The following is a 15,109-nucleotide window of genomic DNA, read 5'->3' as shown; positions in this document are numbered from 1 at the left end:
TTCTTGCTGGGGCGGGGCCAGGCCAGGGCTCACCAGCAAGTCCTCCATGTCACGCACAGCTTGGTTGACATGGTGCAGAATCTCCCGGCAGCACTCAGCTGCCAGCTCCACTTTCTCTCGTTCCGTAGGCTCTTCTGTGGGCAAGGGACAGACTGGCTGCAGTGAACCCCAACCCTGGAAGCCCCCGGCTCAGCAGCCACTGCTGGAGAAGGGAAGTTAGGACCCAGAGGCGTGGGCCCCCTGGCACCTGTGTTCTGCCCGATGCTCTGCAGGAGCAGGGGGTACTTGGTCAGCCGCTGCATCTCGGTGGGGATCATGTCCTTCAGTTGCAGGCGGCGGCACCGTGGGCGGCTCTCAGCATCCTGTGGGGAATCAGCGCTGGGTGGCCTGTGGTTTGGCTCATCCCAGGGTTGGGACAACAGCCCCATCCTCCCCTGGGACCTGGAGTCCAGGTCCCACTTCACCTGCACGAAGGTACAGAATCGGGGCTCCTTGCGCTGTTTGGCCTTGAGCTGCTCTAAGGCAAATGACTGGCGGCTGCAGAAGCGGGAGGAGATTTTCTGGAACCAGGAGCCCTCGGCACCATCAAACTACAGCGAGATTCAGGCCAGGGAAGGTCTCAGGGGGGATGGGCAAAATAGGATCTCAAGCAGGGATGGGAGTCTAAAGTCGGACAGGCCTGGGGACCAGACCCCTAGCTGGGATGAGGGACTGGGCAGGGCATTCTCACCCTGGCCAACAGCACGTCGCCAATCTCTTCAATGAGGCAGCCACTTTCCTGTCTCCGTTTCATCAGGCGATCGAGGAACAGGGCTGTGGGAGCAGTGAGGAAAGCAGGTGCTCCGTTAGGGCCTAGAAGGTTGTCTGTAGTACTGAGGTGGGAGACAGCCACAGGTGTCTATGTCTGACCCTTGGGGTCAGTGAGCCTGTCTCCCACCCTCTGTGAGCTTAGACAGAATGTCTGCTCCCCTGAGGTATGAGGTCTGGGGGCCCCAGACAGGTGGCCCCCAGTAGTAGCACAGAGGCTGTCCATGGTGGGGCTCAAGGAGAACAGGCTGAATTCCGGGTCTACAGAAGCCTCCAAGGAGGAAGACAGGTGGGGTGCGGGGGCTATGGCCTGACACTCACAGTGCACCTCGATGAGCTCATCCAGGCTGGGGAAGATGTTCTGCAGTTCCTCCAGCGGGAAGAAGCCCCCATCGGCCATGGGCTGGTAGAAGAGGTCATGCAACACCCGCAGCATGCGCACGTGGGCTGCCTCTGTCACCAGAAGCTCTGCAGGGGGGACCCCAAAGCAGGAGAGTGTGAACTCTGGGGGATGGCTTCAGAGGGGGCTGGGAGAAAGAGCAGGGGAGGCCCGAGCCAGAGCGAGTAAGGAATGTTCCCGAGGAGTTGGTGTAGGGGACACACTTTCTAGGTAGGGTCATCTGCCCCCTTAAACAGTCAAGGAGGACTCCTTGACCCACAGTGCCTTTCCCTTCTCCCAGCCAGAGTGAGCAGTGGTCCCAATTTGCTGGTCATGGGGCTTTCAGTAATAAAACTGGGGAAGTCAAGTGGGGGCTGTAGCTCAGTGGTCAAGTGCTGGCCTAGTATGCCTGAGGCCCTGGGTTCAATCCTCAGCATTGAAAAAACACAACAAAACTCAGAAAGTCCGAGGCAAACCAGGATGAGCTGTATGCACCCACACCAGCAAGCCTGCAGCTGTGTATACTGTCCAACCGTCCAGCCATTTTCTCAGCCGTAGTTTCTGGTACGATGGTTCCCTATCGTTGGTAACTCAGATCCAGTGATTCCCCCTAGAGGGTGCCTGCACAAATTCCAGGGCCCCCTGAAGTCTGCTGAAACTAAATGCACTATTTTGTGTGTTATGCATATTTTTCTGGTGAGAGAAATTACTGTGCTGGCCAGTGGGGTAGCCACTAGCATCATACATCTGTTTACATTTAAATTAATTAAAATGCAAATGAAACACAAGAATCCAGTTCTCAGTTGCATCTACCACATTTCAAGACATATATGTGGCTGGTCTTCCCATGTTGGACATGTAGATAAAGCACATTTCCCATCATGTCAGAGATTTCTATCACATAGTACTGTCTACATTTTTATCATCTTAGAAGGGCTTGTGACCCCAAAAGTATTCACTTTGTATCTGAAAAATTCTTCAGGGTTTTGATTTTTGCCATGCAGTGGAATGAACCCAAGACTGCATGCTAAGAATCACCCTACCACCGAGCATACCCCCAACCTGTGCCCTAAAAACTCTGAATGAGCATCTTTCCTACTATTAAGTAACTTGTAAATAAACTTTCAAACAAGCTTCCAAATGTTTTTTTACTTTTGCCTCCTTCCCACACACCATCAGAAAGCACATGCACAAACAAATCAAGACCAAAAGATTCACCCACATCTCCCCATCCAGAAGCAAGCCCTGTTAATACATCGATCATTTCCCCAAACTTTTCCCTGTGGGAACCTTTTTCCCTTAAGCCATTAAGATTGTACTAATAACAATAATCCCATTAAAATGCTCACCCCCTGTGCCCCGCACTACACAGAATGTTCACAAGCTCATATCGTCTTCATGACAATCCTGAAGGAGGAAGTGTTAGAGCCCATGTTTCACAAATAAGGAAACAAAGGCTTACACTGGAAATGCAATTTTATATACTGTTTCTGGTACTTTATTTTAGCAGTGCTGGGGATAAAGCCAGGCCTCACACACGCTGAGCAAGTGCTGCCATGAGCTACACCTCAAGCCCCAAGCCCCAAATTCCCTGAAAACATAGCTTCGATAGCTGCATTCAAGTTCCATCAAGTGGCTGCTCTGTAATTCATGTAACCCGCTGACCTGTGCTAGCAACGAGCTGCTCCCCAGCACTCCAGATGGTAAATAAAACTAAGACGGACATGCCACGTCTCTGCCACCGGAGGACGGTCAGGGATGGCACTCACCGCTGATGACCTCCTGCCGCTTCACCTGGCTTTTGGGCAGGTTGAGGAGGATGTCCGGAGGGACAAGCTCCCGCCAGCCAGGAGGCTCTTCTGGTTCCAGCTCTACTCCTGACCGCCCTGGCTCCCCCTCATCTCCAGGCTCAGGGCTGTGGGCAGAGGCCTTATAAGTCCCAGCCTGAGGCACCCCAGGAAGGAGTCTTTGACTCCTTAGTGTTCAACTTCCCTGTGCCCCCAGAGTGGTCCATGCTGCACAGCAGTCCCCAAAACTCCAGACAGAAATGCCCCACCCACTCCTCCAAGGTCTGCGATCATAGCTGGCTTCCAGTGACCTCAGCATCTGCTGCCCACTGTGACTGGCAACAACCCCCTCCCTGACTCTCCGGGCTGCCTCAGTGGATGGGGAGAGAGACGTACGTGGCTCGTCGGGCAGGGCCAAGCACGGCCGTGGCGGAGCTGGGGTCCATGTCCACGTCGCTCCGGGAGCGGCCCCCACCCCGGCCCTTAGCCCCGAGGCTGCCCCGGGAAGGCCGGCGGCGGTCGCTCACCCGCAGGCTCTCTGAGCGCCCCAGACGCCCTGACAGCCTGGACCCCGAGGTCAAGGACAGAGTCAGGCAGAGGCCAGGACAGAGACGAGGACAGACCAGGACAAGAACAGAGACAGGGAGAGATCAGGACAGGGACAGAGGACCAAGACAGGACAGGAGGGACCAGGACAGGGGAGACCAGGACAGGACAGGGGAGACCAGGACAGGGACAAGGAGAGACCAGGACAGGGACAAGGAGAGACCAGGACAGGGACAGAGGAGACCAGGACAGGATAGGGGAGACTAGGGCAGGGGAGACCAGGACAGGGACAGGGAGAGACCAGGACAGGAACAGTGGAGCACAGGACAAGGATAGAGGGGACAGGGACAGGGACAGGGGAGATCGGGACAGGGACAGGACAGGGACGAGGAGAGAACAGGAGAGGGATCAAACATGCAACAGAAGAGAGGGGAGAGTTAGAAGTAGTGGGATCTGAGGTGCCAGGGCATGGAGGGTGGTGAGGAGTACTGAAATTTGACGGGGCAAGGGGGACCCAGTGTGGCACAAGGACTGACCCCCCCTTCCCTGAAGCAGGGGAATGGGGACAGAAGGGGAGAGAGGAAGATTTCAATACTTAGCTCTTCAACTGGGAAGGTGATGCTCCCACCCACCCCTCACAGGGGCTGAAGGGGAGAGGGTGGCCGAGGGGAGGGGACAGGGGCTGGGAGACATGGGGGAGGGGTTAGCCCTCCCCCACCAGGGCCCAGGCACCCACCTCTTCCACCTTCTGGGGAGAGAGGGGCACAGGGTCAGAGGGGGACCAGATGGACCCAACCCTCCTCCTCACACCCACCAAGGGGCCCCAAAGCAGCAGCACAAGGACAGGCAGGGGGCAGAGCCTGCCCCCCAACTGTGAGGGGGACAGGGCCCCCAGGGCACTGAGCATGGAGCATGGAGCACAAAGAGGGGATGAAGGGCACCAGGAGCAGAAGCGAGGCTGGCAGGGGCCTAGAGAAGAGGAGAGAAAGGGCCGGAAATGAAAGGGGTGGGAGAGGAAGAGAGAAGGAGGGAGAAACCTGGCCAGAGGGAGGAGAGGAAAGAAGGAAAGAGAAGAGGAGAAAGAGGAGAACCACAGCAAACCAGGAAGGAGGGGAAGGAGGGGAGGAAAGAGGGAAGAAAGGAAAATGGAGGGAGTGGAGGAAGACACAGAGAAAGCAGAAAAAGGGGTGCAGCTCGGAGCTAGCTCAGGAGAGGCAGGTGCAAACGGCAGCAGCCCCCTCCCCCACCCCAGTAAGCTGACCCTGCCCTGCCAGCCCTCCCGGGACCCAGTCAGGCACCTCTCCGTCTCAGCACTCTCCTCTGTGCTCTCTGGGGGCGCCGGGGGCTCCAAATTCACTGTGCCCTGTGGGGGTGGGTCCCCCAGGTCCAGGGGGGCATCCACACCTGCAGAGTGGAGGAGGGAGCTAAGCTGGCTAGAAGGCCCTGGGGTGGCAAGACTCTCCCTCTAGGGGCTCAGTCTCCCCTGCTGTGGAAGGGGGTGGGGGCTAAGGCACCCAGTGCCTGGCAGACACGTGCCATAGCAAGGTGCCTCAAGGAGAGACAGACGTTAAGAACGCTGAGCACACGGCAGGGGACAAGTGGGTGGTGATGCCTCGGGACTAGGGGGCCCCCTGCACACATCCACCCAGCCAGACTGCAGTCCTGGAGGCAGGAGGGAACTAGAGATAGCAGGGCCTCTGCCTCCATTCCTCCTCCCAGCCCTTGTGGGCAGAGGGAGACCCCACGTGGAGGTGAGTGAACTGGGGTTCAGCAAGGGGACGAGCCAGACAGCACAGCACAGGTAAATTGCAGAGAGGGGACCTCATCGAGGCCAGGCCAAACAGCCACCTCAGGATCCAAGGTGCTGAGGGCCACACAGCCCTGAGGAACATGAAAAATGAAGTTACTGGGGCAGCTGGCCTCAAGGCTGATGGGGGATGGAGTGGTGCTCTGAGGTGGACTGCCTGGACTCAGACTGGTCCTGGGAGACACAGCCTGAGAATAATGGAAATGCTCGTCCAAAGAGGGGCAGACACAACACTGGGCCTAGAAGCAGGGAGAGCAGATGCCCAGAGCAAAGGGGAGGCCTCCCCAGGGACCAAGGCCTTCATCTGAGCAGGCCCTGCCCCGGCCCAGGAAACTCACCTGGTTCCCGGTCTGGGCTGTCTCCAGACAAAGGGTGCAGAGGGACTCCAGGGGTGTCCTGTCCAGAAGTCCCAACATTCCGGTCCCGAGAAGGCATTCCCAGGGCTCCCTTCCGGTCTGTAGGGCCTAGCTTTTCAGCTGGGGAGACACAGGGAGAAAGAAGGAAATGGGAGGGCAGCACCGCCAAGCCACAACTGCAGGGGACCCAGGACAGCTCTGCCCCTTCTCCCTTTCACAGGGAGACCTTCCTCCCTGTTCAAGGACCAAGAGTCCTCCCTATCCACCGTCTCCTTCTCCAGACCCAGCCCTCCTCCCTGAGACCCAGGATGGATGATCTGGCTATAGGTCCATTACCATCAACCTCGCTTTTGAGGTGTCGAAAATCTGGAGCTGAAACAAGAGAATGGGACAGTGAGGCGGGGGTAGCCTGGAGGGGACAGGGTGGGGCTGAGGCCAGGGCCACCTTACCCTGGGGCTCTCCCCGGTTCCAGCGAGCAGCATCCAGGATACTGCTCAGTCCTTTCTTGGTCTTAGGAGGCTCATCTGACCGCTTGTTCCCCATCATCTGCAGGAGGTTGGGGGGCAGAGGAGGTCAGCATTTCCAAGATGCAAGAAGGCAGAATAAGATCCCAGGTGTCAGGGTCTTGAGGGTCCCCCAGGGCATCTTTGGAAGTGAAAGGGCCAAGTTTGGCATCAGCACCTTTTTCCGGAAGAAGTTCCTCCCTGACTTCTTGTCCCCGCTCTTGGTCCGCACCCCAAGGTGGCGCATGTACAGGCTGATGGCAGTCACCACAGCAGCACTGTGGGGAGGGGACAGTGAGGGCCCCAAACCCAAACAGACAAGTGCACACTACTGTGCCAGGGCAGAGGCGTGGCCTTGCCTCCCCATCCCCACAACCACTTCCTGAGTCTCTGAGGAAGGAGGGGAGGGCTCAACAGGACAGGGCCAGGGATGCTGCTCTTGCAGGACTGGGACCCAGGCCTCAGCCCCCTCCCGCAAGCCAGGGGGACCAATCGCCTCTCTCTGCCATCCCCCCACCCCATTACCTCTTTTCTTCGTCGTTAGAGATGGTATGCCTGTAGGGAGAAGAGAACAGTGTTGTGGCAGAGTGGTGGAGCCTGGGATCCCTGCCAACCAGCACACACCTCCAGGCTGCTCTTGCTCTCTGGAGTAAGAAGGGCAGCTGCTGAAGCACCGCCGGGGAGAAGGGAGGCTCTCTTCCAGGCGGATGGGAGTTGCCTAGACAGGGCTAAGCACAAGATCATGGACAAGACCCAGAAACTGCAAAGGGACCCAAAGCCAAGAAGGGAAGATCCAGAGCCAGGATGAATGAAAAGGCCAGAGAGGGGAGCAGCCCACCTGCTAGGAAACAAGCCCTAGGGCTGAGGGGAGCCTGCAAACGGGGGCTGAGGAGCGCGCAGCCCACCGGCCCACTCACTGCATCTCCTCCAGGTGGGTCAGCAGTCGTTCGGCCACATGCCGTTCCCGGGCCTCGTAGCTGGCTCGGTCCCGCCCAACCCAGGCCTCCAGCTGGGCTAGCTCCTGCTCCCAGGGCGTCATGCCCATGAGCCGCTTGGAGCGGAAGTCCTCCAGCTGCCTGCCCACGGTTGCCTGCTGGTTCTGCACCACCTCCTGCATGAACCGCCGCTGGACATCCTCAGAGAGGAGGTCAGGCCGTGTGCGGTCTGTAGGGACACACACAGGCTGGGGGCCAAGTCTCTGAGCAGGGCTCCCCACTCCCTCAGACCACAGTCCCCACCCACCTGCAAGCAGCCAAGCTTCCCTGGGCTGCCACTATCAAGGGTTGAATGAATGTGACCTCTCTCCCCAGGTGTCCTGGGAGGCACTGTCCCTGCCACAGACCCTCCCTCAACCCTAAAACCTTCCTTCTCTCCTTACCAAGTTCAAAGGTGACGCTGGAAGGGGCTGGCACCCGTAGGACCTGCTCAGGGGAGAGACTGGTGTGAGGGGGAGCTCTGGGAGCGAAGGGGGTGCAGCCCTGGAGGCCTGGTAGGAACAAGAGTGCGAGGGAGGATGCTGGGGAGGGCCTGAGGGGGCAGGGGGCGGTCACCCCAGGCCAGGCTGCCCTTTAAGCTGCCTTAGTGGGTGGAGGTAGGGAGGTGCATGGAGGCTCTCCAGAGCCAAGTGGGTGGGGATGGGTGGCTTGAAGGTGACTCTCACCGCGGTCTTATCTAAGAAGCTGTGGCAGAAGTCGAGGAAGGCCTTCTTGGTCTCCTTGGGGCCCAGGGAGCCCAGCATGTCAGCATGCAGGCAGCAGAGCTGGGGAGGACACACAGTGTGACTTCTTCCCTCCCAGGCCCAACCACACCCCCACTTTGGATAGCCTAAGGGGCTTCCCCGCCCCCAGGCACCCAACGACTGAAGGGCTCTAATGCTACCTCCTGGGGAAGCACTCCCTGATCTCTATTTCTACCCCCCAAACCCTTGCCTCCCTTAGCCTCTCTGGGGGTGATCAGCATGAGTACTTCCTAATTTTTTATCCCATATGATTCTTTGTGGTTCTGTCTCTTCTCCACTACTTCTAGTCATACCGAGGGCTCAGTGTATACCAGAGGTGGTTCTAAGTCTTTGTTGTGCATGAATTTATCTGTTCAATCACAGGGATCATCATTACCCCCATTTTTTTGTTTTGCCTTTTTTTAGAAGTACTGAAGATTGAACTAGGGACTCTTGCATGCTAGGCACATACTCTACCACTGAGTTATATTCCCAATACTTTTTTAGAATTTTATTTTGAGACAGAGTCTCACCAGGTTATCCAGACTAGTTTCCAACTTGCAATCCTCCTGCCTTAGCCTCTGCCCCAAGTAGCTGAGATTAAGTGTGCATTACAGATCCTGGCATTTATTACGCCCATTTTATAGATGGGAAAACTGAGTTTATGATGCCTACTCAAGGTCACACAGCTAGTAAGTGGCAAAGCTGGGATCTAAATGCAGAAAGCCTGACTGCCTCTACTGCTCCCCATTGTCTAGAAGTTATTGTGAGCAACTTGAGAGTCTGTCTGTGGACACAGCAGTGGTAGGTGGGTTCTGATTCCTATGGCCCTGTGCACAGCAAAGGCTTCATAAATAAATGGGTAGAGGAGCTGGGCTCACTCAACATCTCCTGAGGTTGCCTGGGTGCCAGCCCTGGGTTGAATGACTCTGGCAGTGCAGCAGGGAGTCCAACCTATCCTGGCTCCCGGGGGAGTTCTCAACTGGCAAGTGACGTGGCCTTAAGTGTGCTAAGGACTTACTCCACTGTTGGCAGACTCTTTGAACAACTTCAACGAATCTACATCCACTCTCCTTACCTCCACCCCTAAAGTACAGCCTGAGAAGGTCTACAAGAGGACAAATTTCAAAATGCCAGAGGCCATCTGAGGTCACTCCAGGCAAGCCTGGCCCTCTCTCGCTCTCAGTTTCCACATCCATAAACATATGGCAGTTGGCACCATCCCTGTGCTTAGGTCTAGGAGGGATCCTTGTGTTCTAGAACCCCAGGACTTAGGCTGGACCTCTGGTGGAGGGCCACAGCATTAGGGGAAGGGCCGCCACTTTCTGGAGAAAGCAGACAGGGACGATACTGGCAATTTCCCAATTTTCTGCCAGTTTCTAAAGCTTTGGCATCAGAACACCCAGGCTTTGCCTTTGATGTCCCCTTCCTTCTACACCCCAAAGGGTTTCCTCCTTGCTATTTCTTTGTCTCCCAGTTTTCTGGAGGAAGCATCTGTGTTTCCACACCGTGCATGCCTGGGGCTGTTTCCCAGCTGGCGGCCTGTACTGGGCTGCTCTGGTCTTCATGGCATGAGACATTGTCTACAGACTCCCACTGGCCAGTGCTGTGGCTTTTCCTTCAAAAATCACCTCCTGAGTTTTCTAGACTGGAAAGCATGGTCCTGGATCCACAAATCCCAGGTATCTTCGGCCTGGCGCAAGAGGTTTCTGGGTTAACGATTATGCCCTGTCCATATAGTGGGCACTTGTGGTGGCTTCCTCATTTCAGGATCAGGGGCTGCAGTGTCATCTGGGCTGGGATGGCTAACAGCTTTCTCCCAGGTACCAATCCCGATGGTAACTGGTAACACCTGCAGAGGCCTAGTTCGGTCCTCCTTCAACAGCCATGGGAAGGGTGCTATCACTGATGGGGGACCCCACTCCAGTCCAGGAAGACAAGCAGCAGGACGTGGTCTGTGCCAGGCTACAGGGTTCTCTGTGGCTCTATGCACGGCCTGCCATAGGTACACTCCAGGCCAGTGCTCATGGCCCACTGAGGTTTCTATGGGGCCCCCCAGTCTAGTCTAGACCACACAGTGTGCGTTCTAACTCTCAGCTGTGGTGCTAGTTCTAGATTCTGTGCTGTGCGCTCTGGGGCTGGTTCCCAGGCCCTCCTGGCTCACCTGCACTGGTCTAGCTCACCGACAGGCATGGCTTGCCCAACCTCACTCCCCCCTCCCTCTGCAGTTGTGTCCTCACCAGAGGTCCTGGCTCAAACTGCAGGGCCACATGCTGTAGGAAGGCCATGAGGTGGGCCGGGCGCCTCTTCACCTGCTCCAGGCTCTGGAACTGGCTGTTTTGCTCCTCTGAGCTCTGGGAATGGGAGAGAAGGTCGCTAAGTGCCATGGGGAGAGGTGAAGAGGCCTTGGTGGCCCCACCAGGTCCATGGCACCTCTCAATGGATCCTAGCTGGGGAGGAAGATGCTAGGAAGTTGGCGGTAGAGATATGTCTCCACCAGAATGGTGACAGTAGGGGCAGAAGGGTGGAGAATGAATGAGATTTGATGTTCTATTGGTGAGTGACAAGAACTGAAATTAGGAGAGAAGGAATGGGACTCCATGGTGGGGGCAGTGATAAATTGGGGCCAGAGTAAGAAGTCTGTGCTGAATGGGGGCACTGATGGCGCAGGGAGGTGAGGAAAGTGGTATCAGGAAGAGGAAGAATAAGAGAAGGGCAGATGGCACAGCCCAGGATGGGGGAACCGGCCCTATGGTGAAGGGGACACCGACTAAGGATGGGATGGAGATTTTCCACTCCATCTCCCACTCACAGCCTCCAGCTCATTCTCGAAATCCTCATCCTCAGCCCCGATGATGCTGACGGGCACCAGGCCAGGCCGCGGGGGCCCTGGAGCCTGTGGAAGGGGAGGCACGGCTTAGCCCACAGGGCTCCCACATGGCAGCCCCCCAGTCCCCACACCCTCCCAGGCTCTCTTCACTCACCACCCCTCGGGCGACGTCTTCCATCTCCAAGGCTCTGTGGGGCAGGGAGAGGAGGGGCTGTGGTTAGGGGTGGGAGGAGGCGGCCCAGGGCGGTTACTCAGAGATTCCTGGCCCAGGTGTGAAGGTGAGTAAACAGCCTCCCCCCATCCCGGCCTCGCAGCTCAATGGGGCCTCTGTGTGGCGACAAAGAGCTCTTCAGAGGCTAGCCAGGGGGCAGGGAGCCCAAGGACCAGAGGGGGGGCACAGGCTGGAGGCCTAGGAGCCTGGGTCCACAAAAGGACTGTGGGTGTGAGCTGGCAAACTGGTCCCTAAAAGAGGAGGGACCAGAGGCCTGGGGGTTGGCTCCCCAAGGAGGCAGGGCCTTTGGGCAAATGGAGTTAAAGGGAAGGTTGAGGGGAGGTAGGAAGGAGAGGACTGGGGTGTAGGGGGCTCTTCTCTGATCTGTGACAGGCCTAGGCCAGGATGTTGCCTGTGAACCCACCAGCCCCACTTCCTGTGACAGGAAGTCACAATGGCAACCCCCAACCCCCAACTCTCTCCACACAAGAAAACAAAACTCTGAACCTTCCTTTCTCAGGGACCCAGAGTCCCCAACCTAGAGGTTCTTCTTTCTTTCAGGAACCAACTATTTTTCCCAGCATTTGGTCCCAGAAAACGAGGGAGGGGGCCCTTGACAGCCCACCCCCAAGGTGTGAGTCTCCCTCTACATTATCTTGCGGGGCTCGGCCTGACTGTGTCTCCCTGGGATCTGTCTCCCATCTCTGTCCTTCCTTCTGCTTCCTGGGCTCTTTCTCCTCTTCCAGTCCTGTCTCCTCCTGCCTGGTCTCTGCCTGTCCACCCTCCTCCTCCCGGCTTTCAGGGCTCCCAGCCTCTCTCCCTCCGTGTGCCTGTCCTTCCACAGCCAGTTTCTGAAGCCCCAAGTTGCTGTCTCATCTCTCTCCATCTCTCAATGTCTCTCCCATCTTTGTGTCCCCTTCTCCTTGAGTCTTCCAAAGATCTGTGTCCCTAAACAGTTTGAACAATGCCAAAGGAGCTATGTCAGGGGGAGTGGGGGTGCAGCTTCTTACACCCCAAAGCTATTTATTATCCTAGCCACCTGAGACCCACCCTTGCCCAAGACCCACTCTTTTCCCTCTTCCATGGCACCTGATAAAATGGTAGCTGAGATTTTGCTACAATGACTAAATAATGATGTTTTTGGTGGTGTCCAAATACCACCTTTAGGGTCTACCCAAGCAGGCATCATTTTTATAAAAAGTGTGTCTACCATTCAAGCTTAGGTAATTTCAAGATTTGAGCAGTTAAATGTTCACATAAATAAATTTGCAAACCAAGGCAGAAAAATAACAGTAATTATTTATCATGAGAGCTAAACTCACAACTCACCTAGCACTTATATTGGGTACTGCTCTAAGGACTGCTCATGTATTAATTCAGTTAAACCCCACAAAAGTAAGCACCTTATGCTAGTCGCATTCCCATGAGACACAGGGATGCCTTTACTAGGCCACCACCTGCAATTTCATACAGAATCCATGCTTATCTCACTCAGTGATGAGAAGTTCAACTAGGGAAAGAAGGTCCCAAAGAAGGTCACAAAGGATGTAGCTCAAGGGGTAGGGCACTTGCCTAGCATGAATGAGGCCCTGAGTTCCAAATCCACAGTGGAAAAAAAAAGCAGCAAAGGAGGGAAGGCATATTATCTGAGCAATGTTCAGTGCCAGGCCTAAAGTCATGCACTTGACAAGCATTACCTCCTTATTCCTCATCATAATAATATGAAACACTTATGGTGCTCTCAGTAAGTGCCCATTACAGCACACTGCATTACCGATGCTTACTCACTGAATCCTCTCCATAACCTCATGAGGCCAGCAATATTCTGATTTAATTTTTTTGACCACTATTATTCTCGTCCCCATTTTACAGAGGAGGAAACTGAGGCACAGCTCATAAACGACAGAGCCAAGATTCAGAACCAGGCAGTCTGACTCCAGAGTAGATGAATTTAATAGACGGTGGTCCTTCAGAGCATGAGGATCCCCCATCACACCCTTAGGAAACTAAAATCTGAACCAAAGCTAATACACATTAAGTTTCCTTAGATGCCTGGGAAAGTCAGGGGTATGTAGCTGCTGCAGCCTGGGCAGGAGTGCAGGTTGGACCTGACCTGGGGCTCAGGACTGGGAGTGGGGCGAGAGGGAGGGCTCAATGTTTAGGGCATAGGAGGGGAGGGGGTCCCCACAGAAGCTGGGGAATTATAGGTGAAGCTGTCCAAGGGCAAATGTGATCTACAGAAGATTGACAAGGCCTGGGATCCAGCAGAGGGAGCACTGTGTGCAGGAGGCTTTGGTCATCAGTACCGGTTGAGAAGGTTCATGGGGTGGGGATTCTAGAGGAAAGTGGCACACATGGACCCCTGGGTTCTCTGCAGGGCTCAGGGTATATAAGATATTGAACAGATGATCTAGGTTCTCCAAGAATCCTTGGGAGCCTTGAAGAACCTCAAAGGGGCCCTTAGAATTTATCCAGCCCCAGATTCTACTGACATATCTAAAGAATCTGGAGATCATACGGATTATGATTCCATAGGGAAAGCAGCCAGTCTCCGAGACTTATGGAGACTTAAAGAATTCTTATAGGGGTGTGTGATGGATCCTCGGGACCCAGCATCTATTTGGCCCCGGATTCTAGGGGATGTTATTGACCTATCAGAACCCCATGTTTACAAGAGTCCGGCTCTCCTCAAGGGAGGCCAGGAGGAACCTGGAGGGTCTGTAAGATCTTGTAACCTATATGGACGTGGCGGGTCTTCATGAGCCCCAAATCTTACATGGGACGTGGCGGGTTTACATGGGCCATAAATTCTACAGGGACTCAGAAGTATACACAGCCGGGGATGCCGGGTCGAAAGCACAGAGCCTGACGCCCACCAGGAGCCGCGTCCCTCACCTGCTTGGGTTGGAAAAGAAGTCACTGCAGCCGCCGAAACCGAAGCCTCCGCGCGCGGACTTCGGGTTCCCCCACCCCTGCCGCCGAGTCGCTCTAGCCGCCCCAGAGTCCACTTTACGCCCACCTCCACTCCTCCCGCCGACCGCTCTAGCCAGGCTCCTATCAGGCTCCTGCCCCAGCGACTCTACTCCTCCGCCGGCCGCTCTAGCTTTCCGCTGCGCCACGCTGGCCAGACAGGGCCGCTCTGGCCTGCCTTGGAGGGCCGGCGTTTCCGTATCTCGACTGCCCCTGTCACTCTCTCGGGTCCCGCCCCCTGGCCGGAGGTAAGGGTGGTTCCAACTCCTGGCCAGAACTCAATCCCAGATTTACCGACTCACTTGGTCCCTAAATCTCCCGACCTTGCACAGGGGGTCCCCGCTTTATTTGCCTCCCCAGCACGAGAACCTGATGAATTCCCAACGCTCATACATCAATTCCCTCCGCAATCCCACCACCTCCTTCCGCGGGAGCTGGAGAGCTAAAACCTTGGATTTGAGCATACTTTTCCTTTTGACATCAGGGTAACACTGAAAATGCAATTACTGTTTCCAAGTCTCAATCTTCCCATCTGTACAATGCGGGAAGTTTCCAGCTCTTTCCCCTACTCCCATCTCCCAGGGTATAATTAACGGCCCAAAGAGGAGCTTCCCGAAAACGCTTTCAAACGCGCTCTGCAACTCTCAGCTTCACAGCGGCCCGCGGCGTTATTGTTGTTTTTCTTTTTAGGTGGCCCTAGAGCGTGCAGGGATGGAGGACGGCGCTTAGCGGGAAGCAACTTAGAATTCAAATCCCAACTGCACACTGTCTCACAGAGTGTGTCGCTGGCACGAGTCAGTTCGGTTCCCTGGGCCTCAGTTTCCCCACCAGTACAGTGGGTGTGATCCTAGGTCCTGAACAGTTGGGAGCCTTGAGCCCAGCTCACGGCTTTCATCCCCACCCAGTGGGCACTTGACAAGTCTTCGTGCGCTCTTTGTCCCCTTTGACAGATGGAAAAACTGAGGCCCCAGGAGGGCGGCCGCTGGTTCCGGGGGGCTCGGAGGAGGCCCCTCCGCTGCCGGAGCGCCCCAGCCCCCTCCCTCCTCCGCCCCACTTCCCCCGGCAGCCAAGGGGAGGAGGCCGGGCGGGGCCAGCGACGGTGTACCTGGTGTCCGCGCAGGGAGGTGACCGGCGGGGCGCCCGAGGTCGGGCTCGGAGATCCCGGGCCCTGCGTCCCGGCTCCTGCTTCCTGGCT

The 15,109-nt window shown here is 56.1% G+C and overlaps 1 protein-coding gene across 7 annotated transcripts in view; it reads right to left on the bottom strand.

The window, feature by feature from the left end:
- Arhgef1 (Rho guanine nucleotide exchange factor 1) overlaps positions 1 to 15,109 on the bottom strand; it is a 22,659-nt gene extending 7,550 nt beyond the window's left edge. For 3 of the 7 annotated variants that reach the window (XM_058582992.1, XM_046455564.1, XM_058582993.1), the window contains exons 1-21: positions 15,020 to 15,109; positions 10,888 to 10,921; positions 10,716 to 10,799; positions 10,144 to 10,257; positions 7,847 to 7,945; positions 7,565 to 7,607; positions 7,104 to 7,350; positions 6,712 to 6,741; positions 6,365 to 6,464; positions 6,133 to 6,229; positions 6,019 to 6,054; positions 5,665 to 5,802; positions 4,818 to 4,923; positions 4,256 to 4,267; positions 3,370 to 3,537; positions 2,956 to 3,101; positions 1,129 to 1,275; positions 731 to 813; positions 465 to 590; positions 248 to 362; positions 34 to 134 (exon numbers count right to left, since the gene is read on the bottom strand). In XM_058582992.1, coding sequence (XP_058438975.1) covers positions 34 to 134; positions 248 to 362; positions 465 to 590; positions 731 to 813; positions 1,129 to 1,275; positions 2,956 to 3,101; positions 3,370 to 3,537; positions 4,256 to 4,267; positions 4,818 to 4,923; positions 5,665 to 5,802; positions 6,019 to 6,054; positions 6,133 to 6,229; positions 6,365 to 6,464; positions 6,712 to 6,741; positions 7,104 to 7,350; positions 7,565 to 7,607; positions 7,847 to 7,945; positions 10,144 to 10,257; positions 10,716 to 10,799; positions 10,888 to 10,911 — 2,016 coding nt within the window. In that variant the 5' untranslated portion in view covers positions 10,912 to 10,921; positions 15,020 to 15,109. Of the gene's footprint in view, positions 1 to 33; positions 135 to 247; positions 363 to 464; positions 591 to 730; positions 814 to 1,128; positions 1,276 to 2,955; positions 3,102 to 3,369; positions 3,538 to 4,255; positions 4,268 to 4,817; positions 4,924 to 5,664; positions 5,803 to 6,018; positions 6,055 to 6,132; positions 6,230 to 6,364; positions 6,465 to 6,711; positions 6,742 to 7,103; positions 7,351 to 7,564; positions 7,608 to 7,846; positions 7,946 to 9,411; positions 9,597 to 10,143; positions 10,258 to 10,715; positions 10,800 to 10,887; positions 10,922 to 13,839; positions 13,952 to 15,019 lie in introns of those variants that run through there. The other 4 variants (XM_046455567.2, XM_046455565.1, XM_046455566.1 and 1 more) reach the window with 4 other exon arrangements.

Source organism: Marmota monax, unplaced genomic scaffold (genome assembly GCF_021218885.2).
Source record: "Marmota monax isolate L192 unplaced genomic scaffold, Marmota_monax_Labrador192_F-V1.1 WCK01_AAM20220418_F8-fsc00149, whole genome shotgun sequence".
Classification (NCBI taxonomy): Eukaryota; Metazoa; Chordata; class Mammalia; order Rodentia; family Sciuridae; genus Marmota; species Marmota monax.
This window is presented reverse-complemented; position numbering and strand designations above follow the sequence as displayed.